This window comes from Drosophila yakuba, chromosome X, assembly GCF_016746365.2.
Source record: "Drosophila yakuba strain Tai18E2 chromosome X, Prin_Dyak_Tai18E2_2.1, whole genome shotgun sequence".
NCBI classification, from domain to species: domain Eukaryota; kingdom Metazoa; phylum Arthropoda; class Insecta; order Diptera; family Drosophilidae; genus Drosophila; species Drosophila yakuba.
Window position 1 is genome coordinate 2,931,552 of NC_052526.2, and position 9,673 is coordinate 2,941,224.

At 46.0% G+C, this 9,673-nt stretch overlaps 1 protein-coding gene across 8 annotated transcripts; it reads left to right on the forward strand.

The window, feature by feature from the left end:
* Positions 1-431: 431 nt before the first annotated feature.
* On the forward strand, positions 432-9,117 carry LOC6524110 (integrator complex subunit 6). Of its 8 annotated transcripts, XM_002099938.4 has the most exons (4): positions 2,451-2,649; positions 2,716-2,845; positions 2,972-3,323; positions 3,842-9,117. In XM_002099938.4, the coding sequence occupies exon 4, from the start codon at positions 3,922-3,924 to the stop codon at positions 7,762-7,764; it is 3,843 nt and encodes a 1,280-aa protein (XP_002099974.1). In that variant the 5' UTR covers positions 2,451-2,649; positions 2,716-2,845; positions 2,972-3,323; positions 3,842-3,921; the 3' UTR covers positions 7,765-9,117. The 8 variants fall into 8 exon arrangements, with proteins under 8 accessions (XP_015045499.1, XP_015045500.1, XP_015045504.1 ...); XM_015190013.3 differs by lacking the exons at positions 2,451-2,649; positions 2,716-2,845 and adding an exon at positions 432-1,040; XM_015190014.3 differs by lacking the exons at positions 2,451-2,649; positions 2,716-2,845 and adding an exon at positions 432-950.
* Positions 9,118-9,673: the final 556 nt, after the last annotated feature.

Here is a 9,673-nt window from a genome sequence, read left to right on the forward strand (position 1 = left end):
AATATTTTGGTTTCAATAGTTAAGAAAACTAAAGTGCAGTATTAGCATTCGAGGGACTAATGTAGTTGTGATTCTGTATATTTTGATCAATTATTAACCATCACATTTTATGTAAATGTTATGAATATAAAATCTTTTGGTTTCAATAGTAATGAAAACATATGCAGTATAAGCATTCGAGGGACTACTATAGTTGTGATGCTGTATATTTTGATGAAGGATTAACCATTACATTTCAAGTAAATGTTATGGATAACGCTAAATTATTGTCATGAAAGGTCGTCTGTGCAGCATACTTCTAAATTACTTTAAAATGGTAGGAAATATATGGCTGCAAATATTATAAACTCCTAATACGTTTACAAATCCATAATTCCCGACCCCTTCTCATGGCTTTTCCGAATCGCCGCGGTACGGGCTCACTGATTTGGCGCTACTTGGCCACACCGTCATTTGACGGAACGGAATCAAATCATTCGAACTTTGAGAACGGTAGTGTTGTGTTGTTTTTGCTCGGCAGCAAAGTTAAATCCGAAGAGAAGCGAGGCGAACAAGAAAAGAAGAAGAAGAGCAGGAGTGGACGACAGCGATGCAACAACAGTGACGAGGCGCCAGTGTGCTAGAGTATGTGTGCGAGTGCGTGTAAGCAACAACTCCCCGATACAAACCCACGAGCGAGAGGGGGACGGCGATAGCGACGGTCGTTTGGTCGGTCCGACCGTTAGTCGCGTCTGTCGGTCGTTCTCGCTTATGCACCACGGCGGCAGAGCGAAAGAGAGCGCACTCTGGCTGTGTGTGTGCGTGTGTGTTCTCGCTCTCTCGTGCGGTGGTGATAAATTTCTGTTGGCACAAAGTAAAAATATAACAGAATAAAAAATCGTGGCGCGGCATATAGAAGCTAATCGAAAATTATTGCAAGTATTGGGAAGAGGTGAAACATTCCTTTTGTTGTGAGTGCGTTTTTTTTTGTTTTTGTTTTCTTTTAATTTTTTTTTTGGCCCGGAAACTCTTACTCGATGATGCTGCCGGTGTAGTTATGTGTGAGTGTTGTCCCATTTTTTTTCTTAGAGAAATTTAAAGTATTAACTATGCGATCCTTATAATCGAAATTTTAAGACACGACCACACATTTTTAAATTTGAAAGCTTTGGCGGGCTGTCGATGCGCGGGTGTTTGCAACTCTGACGATAACGATTACCGTGACGATAACGGGGCTGCACTAATCAGCATTATCACATGCAAATTAAGGTCATCCAAATGAAAAATGACCACCAATCAAAGGCCCTGCACCCCTTTGCCGCCCCCTATTTATTCGAAACAACAAAAAATAGTGTGTTTATTTTTTCGCCGATTTTCGTGCTTTGGCAACCCTGCCGCGGCTGCATAAGTGAATTCCGACGAAGAGCCGTGTCATTTTGTTGGCCAAAACATCGCTGCGCTGAGATTAATTAGACGGAAAAACTCGATTACTTGAAGTGCTTGGCCCTCTATCATTTTTGTTTAAACGTGTGTGTGAACTTTGTGGATTGCCATCGAACACAATAGGCCGACTCGTCCCCCGCAGCCACCCTCACCCCACCCACACGTCGGTACAGGGTTGCCAGATCATCGATAAATCACACACCGCTCGTTTAATCCGAACTTTGTGGTGTTTTTGCTCAAGATAAATTAGTACAATTTATAAGATTTCTTGTAATTTTCGATCAATTCCTTACGTATTTAAAGTGGGGGTATCTGGCAACCATGCACCAAACCGCGAGTGTGTGTGTGCAAGTCCATGTGCGCGAGTGTCGTGTGTGTTTGCGCTCTTATTTAGAAATTGAATGTTTTGCACTCGAACTCAAGACAATTACGGCTCCCCCGGTAAAACATACATTCTGACTGGCTTACTTGTCCTAATTAAAAGTGTAAGGATGTGGGTTAAGCCTGCGATCGCTAAGTGATCGTTATCGTTATCCCGGCTTTGGTTAATCGCATTCCTCCTTCTCCTCCCCCTGGCATCCACATCCCAACCCCCTTTCTCATTTTTCTCCTCCTCCGCTTCTTCTGCGGCCATCCGTCTCCTTCGCTCTCCATCAGAGATGCGTAGGTCGTGCTCTCTCGCACACACACTCACGATCGTGAGCTTTGTCATTGTGTAATAGATTTACGGTTACCTTTTACCCCAACTGGAGATGGTAAGGAGAGTAACCTATTTTGGTAATAGGAGCAGCGAGTATCGGTAGACTAAAAATTCGCAATATGTATGGTACGCTTCAGATGATTTCAGAAAGATATAATTATATTGTATGTAGGAGTATAGATAACCATTTTAAGAACAAAATCTTATAGCACCTGCACAATAATGACCTTGTGTTATATTGTAATTAATGCTAAATTATTTGTATCTTATCTTCAACTTCTACAAATGAATATTATTCCCATTGATACATTTTCTCTGTAAAAGGGCTAAGAATAGTTTTTGGCAAAGTTAAAGCTTTGCTCACGAGTCTCGCCCACCTGGATCACGCAGTCATCTCTAGGCGACGCCAGCAGAGCGTAGTAGTGGTGGCAGTTGCGTCGAGTGAATGACTCCGTAGTGGGGCATCAATAGAAAGAGAAGGAGGAACGAGTTAGAAGGAGCGGAATGAAGAGGAGAAATAATGGCCAGTGAGTGGAATGGATTTGGATTTGTGTCAAAGCGATTTTCCCCAACATAAATATTTCCCCCTCTAGGACCAACGGCTGACCCCCTGGGAATTAGATTCCATTTTGTTGTTTAATTAGCACTTGCGTTATGCGACAGAGTGTGTGGTGTGTAGCATTTGTGTTTGATAACGGTGATTACGCAGTTGTTCCATTATCGGTATGCATTTATATTGCGGCTTCTAAATCGATTGCGCACAGTGCGTATGCGCAACCTATTGATATTTTACAACCAGTTGCATGCCTGTTTCATTACCATTTCGTTCTTTTTCGTTTTCATTCGCAGTTCGCTGTTGTTGTTGTTTCACCAGTCCAAATGTCAGCTGTTTCACGCAACATGTACCATAAAAGCGGAACAGCGAAACGCAGAAAAAGAGCAAATCGATCCAGTCCAGGACAAGAACAACAAATGCGAGAGAATCGGCAGCAAAAACAGCAAGCAGATGAAGAGAGCTGCTAACAACGTAAACAAAACCTAAACACTCATACACACAAAGGGAGATAGCTACAAAAACAACAACCACAAATAATAAGAAGACAGCAAGAAGAGGGAGAGAAAGAGAGAGGGAGAAAGTGCACCCGGGCTCAGTAGAAAGAGAGGAAAAATATAAGATAAACGATAACAGATAAGAGATAAAGTAAGTAAAGCTCGATTTTCGGTTGGTCAATCGAAATTGAACCGATAACGGTAAATAAGGGATCAAAATATTAAATAATTAATTTGAACTTTAATAATAGACATATTTTGGAATTAACCAAGATCCAGTGTAATTTCTTGCCGAAAGCAATTAGCTGCTACTTTTTACTCGGTTTTGGTATAACCAAACTGTTGGGCTTGGAACTCAGCTTATTATACATTTATGCATCACTCTGTGAGATTTCACATTGTTTTGAATTAGAATTAAATTACGTCATGGTTTAATTTGATTTTGTACGAATATTTGTGTTATAGAAGAGCCAAGGAAGCGTAACGCCAAGCCGACATTTATTTACTCTATGATATATAAAAAATGTAATATAATTATTTAACATAATTATGTATCGACAAATTTGACTTGAAGCATTCCAGCTGATAAATATCGTCTTGCAACCCTTGCACAAGATAAAATGTTAACATTTGCATCTTATTCTAAAAACATTTTTCCATTCTTTCTAGGATTACAAAGCGACAACCACGCATATTAAATAAAGCAGGTTGGGAGAGGAGGTCACTAGAGCACAGGATTAATCACCGCCATGACAATCATACTCTTCCTGGTGGACACCTCGTCGTCCATGTGCCAGAAGGCGTATGTGAATGGGGTACAGAAGACGTATCTGGACATTGCCAAGGGCGCCGTGGAGACGTTCCTTAAGTATCGCCAGCGGACGCAGGATTGCCTGGGAGATCGCTACATGTTGCTCACGTTCGAGGAGCCACCGGCGAACGTAAAAGCTGGGTGGAAGGAGAACCATGCCACCTTCATGAACGAACTGAAGAACCTGCAGAGTCACGGCCTCACCTCGATGGGAGAATCGCTGCGCAACGCGTTCGATCTGTTGAACCTGAATCGGATGCAGTCGGGCATCGATACGTACGGACAGGGCAGGTGTCCATTTTACCTGGAGCCATCGGTCATTATTGTAATTACGGACGGCGGTCGCTATTCGTACCGCAACGGTGTCCACCAGGAGATCATACTGCCGCTAAGCAACCAAATACCGGGCACAAAGTTCACCAAGGAGCCATTTCGCTGGGATCAGCGTTTGTTTTCGTTGGTCCTCCGCATGCCGGGCAACAAGATTGACGAGCGTGTGGATGGCAAGGTGCCGCATGACGATTCTCCCATCGAGCGGATGTGCGAGGTCACGGGCGGACGGTCATATCGAGTGCGAAGCCACTACGTACTCAACCAGTGCATTGAAAGTCTTGTCCAAAAGGTGCAGCCCGGTGTGGTGCTGCAGTTCGAGCCGATGCTGCCCAAGGAGGCTGCTTCCACTACCGCTGGCGAAGCGACGCCGGCGAGCACGCTATCCGGTATGGGAATATCCTTAACGCCCGGAGCTGGTCCGCCGCCCGATATCGTCTTCCAGCCGGTGAAGAAGATGATCTACGTGCAGAAGCACATCACGCAGAAAACCTTCCCCATCGGCTATTGGCCACTGCCGGAGCCCTACTGGCCGGACTCCAAGGCGATCACATTGCCGCCTCGCGACGCACATCCCAAATTGAAAATCCTGACGCCGGCGGTGGACGAGCCACAGTTGGTGCGCAGTTTCCCCGTCGACAAGTACGAGATTGAAGGCTGTCCGTTGACGCTGCAGATCCTCAATAAGCGCGAAATGAACAAGTGCTGGCAGGTGATTGTGACCAATGGAATGCATGGATTTGAGTTGCCCTTTGGCTACTTGAAAGCGGCGCCCAACTTTTCCCAGGTGCACCTCTATGTACTGGCTTACAATTATCCAGCGTTGCTGCCCATCCTGCATGACCTCATCCACAAGTACAATATGAGTCCGCCAAGCGATCTGATGTACAAATTCAACGCCTATGTGCGTTCAATACCGCCGTATTACTGCCCCTTCCTGCGCAAGGCGCTGGTCAACATCAATGTTCCGTATCAGCTGCTGCAGTTCCTGCTGCCGGAGAATGTGGACAACTACCTGTCGCCCACGATCGCCAATCAGCTGAAGCACATTAAGAACACGGCCAAGCAGGATCAGGAGAATCTTTGCATGAAAGTGTACAAGCAGCTAAAGCAGCCAAAGCCACCTTATCGCCAAGTGGAGACGGCCAAACTTTGCACAGGTGCGGCGTTGCGAAGGGATTTGGTGCGGCATCCACTGCTGCGGGATATATTTGCCAAGTTGCATGCGGAAATAGAGCCCGTGGAGAATTATACGATTGTGGTGCCGCAGCTGACGCATCAGTCGTCGGCCAAGTCGTATCGGAATCCATTCGATATACCGCGACGGGATTTGGTGGAGGAAATAGCCAGGATGCGTGAGACCTTCCTGCGACCCGCCTCGCTGGTGGCCAAGGACTCGGGCCACTGTCTGCCTATCGCCGAGATGGGCAACTATCAGGAGTACCTCAAGAACAAGGACAATCCGCTGCGTGAAATCGAGCCGACGAATGTGCGGCAGCACATGTTTGGTAATCCGTACAAGAAGGACAAGCACATGGTGATGGTGGACGAGGCGGATCTGAGCGATGTGGCGCCAATGAAGTCGCCAAATGGCAATGGACCGGGTGGAGCGCCGCCCGGCTCACCTTCCGGATCGGGTTCGCCCACTGGACCGGGCCCCTCGTCCCCTGGCTCGTCGCCAGGCGGTGGCTCCGGTCCCGGGATGCCTGGAATGGGCGGTGGAATGTCAGGACTAATGCTGGGCGCGGGTGGCAGTGGCGGATCCTCCAAGAAACTTGACGGCACGTCTCGAGGACGCAAGAGGAAAGCAGGCCCGCTGCCACGTGGCTTTGAATTCCGTCGAATATCTACGGATTCGCGATCTTCCTGCTCCAGCTCAGTCTCCTCCACGACGGGTAGTGCACCAGGAACACCAATACTAGGTGCCACATCATCTATAGTCGGCTGCGATTCCTCCATGGGAGCTGATGGCAGTCCCAGTGCCAGCTGTTTCGACGACGACAGCAATAGCAACAGCAGCTTTGTGAGCTCTACATCGGAGGCCTCGTCTAGTGATTCTGGGATGTCAATGTCGCATTCGGATCGCTTGGGCATCAGTTTCGATTTCAACGAGGAGGAGACCAGCGATCAGGATACACCGCTCAATGGCTATGTGCACAACTTTATCAATGGCATCAGCGACGATGCGACAACGGGGGAAACGGAAGCAGTTCCAGGTGGGGCTTCCCTGCCGGGTACGGCTCCAGCCAACGAACCGCCAACTGGAGCATCACCAGCAGTTTCAGCGACACCAGCAACATCTGTGATTCCGGCCAGCAATGGCAGCGAAGTTTGCTCCGCCGTCGCACCCGGCAGCAGCAGTTCCATCAGCTCCAGCGCCAGTTCTTCTGGCGTTCTCTATGTACCCCTCAACGGACTGACAACCCATGCGGCCTACAGCAGTAATCTGGGTGGCCTGAGCTCGCCGTTGGACAACCTGAGCTCCTTGGGTGGAGCGGCCGGAGGTGGTGGAGCGGGGCTACTGGGTGTCAGCAAGCCGGGATCGCTGCCCTTGGCCAATGGCTATGGCCACGGTCACAGTTCAGCCATCTCACCACCTTCTCCATTGTCCTTGGTACCTCCATCACCACTGGGAACAAGTACTCCCGCTCCCAGCACCTCGGGATTATCGTCCAGTTCCGCCTACTTCAGCCATAATGACATCAACGATGCCTCGGAGATCTCGCGGATACTGCAGACCTGTCACAATGGAACCAGCAGTGGCTCCTCGGTCGGAGCGGGCGCAAGCAACAGCAATTTGAATGGCAATGGCAGCACAGAGAGTGGAAGCGTCTCGTCCGATGAGCATGCCTCGCTGGGTGGCAACAGTTTCGATGCCCTGAAACGGACAGCGGGAATTGCCGGCAGCACTGCAGCGGGGAATCCCCACTACTACTGGGCCAGTGGTCTCAACCATCACAACAATAACAACAGCAGCGCCGCTGGAACAGCTGGCGGTTCGGCGTTAAGCAACAATCACAACCACCGGGGCCACAACAACAGCAGCCCCTGCAAACTGGAGGTGAAGAGCAACTCTAGCTGTGGCTCCTCGCCGACGCACAACAACGGGGGCATGAGCTCACCGGGACAGAACCTGCCGCACATCTTCACCGAGGAGCAACGTGAAGCTGCGCGGCTGCACAACATTGAACTGCGACTCCAGATCTTCCGGGATATTCGGCGACCCGGCCGCGACTACAGCCTGTTGCTGGAGCACATGAATCTGGTCAAGGGCGACCAGGATATGCAGTCGGATTTCGTGGACATGTGCATCGGCGAATCACTGCGCTTCCGCCGCCATCGCATGGCGTCCAGCATTCAGGAGTGGTGGGATCGCAAGCAGCAGTTAACTGGAGTGGGAACCACTGGAGGAGTGACTGCCGGCGCAGAGCAGGTTGTCGCCAAGAGTTAACGATGGCTCATGTGGCACCACTGAGCCCGCGGGGTCATCCAATCCATCTGTCTGTGATGTCAACAAAATCGAAATCGAAATCTTAACTGAAACTGAAACAGAAACTGAAACAGTAAAAAAAACTGAAGTATAAGTAAAAGTGGAAGGGGGGAGCAGCCGCGAAAGCCAAGAATTCTCGTCAATTTCCATATACTGTAAATAATTGCCAGGACAGGTAACCCAAAGGATCTGGATGAGGATCAACGCCGGGGGATATAGCCACTATATCGCATACCAAACAAGCAACAATAACATTAACAACAACCAACAAGCAGCCACAATTCTAAAACAGAGAAAACACCACACTTTTAGGGTCGATTTCTACTTAGTTTAGGGAGCTTAGAAATTTTGTATGGCGCACGGATTTAAATCCGTTCGTCATGAGGCAAGATACATGTAATTATACCATATATAAATACTTAAGCTAGCCGATAGTTAACGATACAACTTAAAGTAAGGATGAAGCGAAAGGATTTTGTAGCAGCTGTTTCAGTTTTTTTTTTTTTTTTACTTAGTATAACTAGATAAGCATATATTTTCTCTTGTACGTCTAAGAATTTAGGAATATTTTTAATTAGACTTTGATGAATTTAAGTGTAAAAGTGTATGTGTATAAAAAAACAAAAGGGAAAAGTTTAGGAAAAGCTTGAGCTTAATGAGCCTCACACGTTTTAGCCAATTATTTGTTGGACCTGTTTCAAGAACACTTTGCTTTGATTTTAGCCAAAACGAATAGAGAACGTAAAATACTGAGGACCCTGCAAATACAAATGTATATGTTCATATATATATATATATGGAGGATATTGCCTAGATCGGGTCAGCGTTTCATTATCGAAAAGAATTGTATTAATATGTATTTTCTTGAATCCTCCAATAACTTATTTGCTATTATGTTATGTTTATTTCATAAAATATTTATGCGAATTGTAATGTGAGCATTGCCTGTAGAAACAATACAAAAAAACACAATTATCATTTCAAAGGCAGGCAAAACGATAAACGTACCGTTTGTTATACATATAGAAGAACAAGAAAGAGTAATACATTTTTGCACTATTTTTTTACGTGTATGTTTGTATGCATGGCCTGTGAGTAATTGAGATATAACAAAAAAACAAAAATGAGAAAAGAGAAAACGTTTACTAGTAGTTAGGAGAAGGGCAGTGTTTTAGAACTGCTTCAGGATTAAATAATGATGTACAATTTAGAGTGTGCGTATCTAACAAATTTCATAAGACATCCACAACACAGAATCAACAGAGCAGCAGTAAAGCAAACTGAAATCAATACGAAATCAAACGAAAATAAAAAGAGGAGCATTGCATTAAAGTTTCATGTGTTGGGGGGAAATAACTTTGGTACTTAGGCCCCAATAAGCATATTTTCTCATAAGTCATCACCCACCTCCCCCCTCCCCATCCAAAAGCGTCGGCGACCATGCCCCATGTATGAATGATCCCTTCTCGCGGTCGCAGTCGCTGCTCCAAAACCATTTACCCATTTTATTTTTTAAGACCATCTATTTTGGGGGATAAAAGTTGTCTGCTTTGGCTCTGCAAAGTTTTAAATCCATTTTTCCTTAGCTTTTAATGCGAGACTATTTTTCAAAAGTTGTACTATTATTTTATGAAACTTAGTTGCTTTACTTTAAAATGTTTCTTTCTTAGATTGAGGCATAAGAGTTTAACAAAATATGAGTTGTTTGAATAGTGCGAACATTTTGAATTAAATCGTACCGTTATTCATTCTCGTGCTTGCGTTCGGCATTCTGCACAGTGGGTTTGAAAATAAATGCATTTGTAAGAGAGAGCATAGTATTTTCTTGATTACAGTATTATTAGTGCTGTTTAAATAAGCGCAAAATACT

Bases quoted from the DNA above. Each gene is read 5' to 3' on its own strand.
- LOC6524110 (XM_015190013.3), top strand. From the start codon at position 3,922: ATGACAATCATACTCTTCCTGGTGGACACCTCGTCGTCCATGTGCCAG.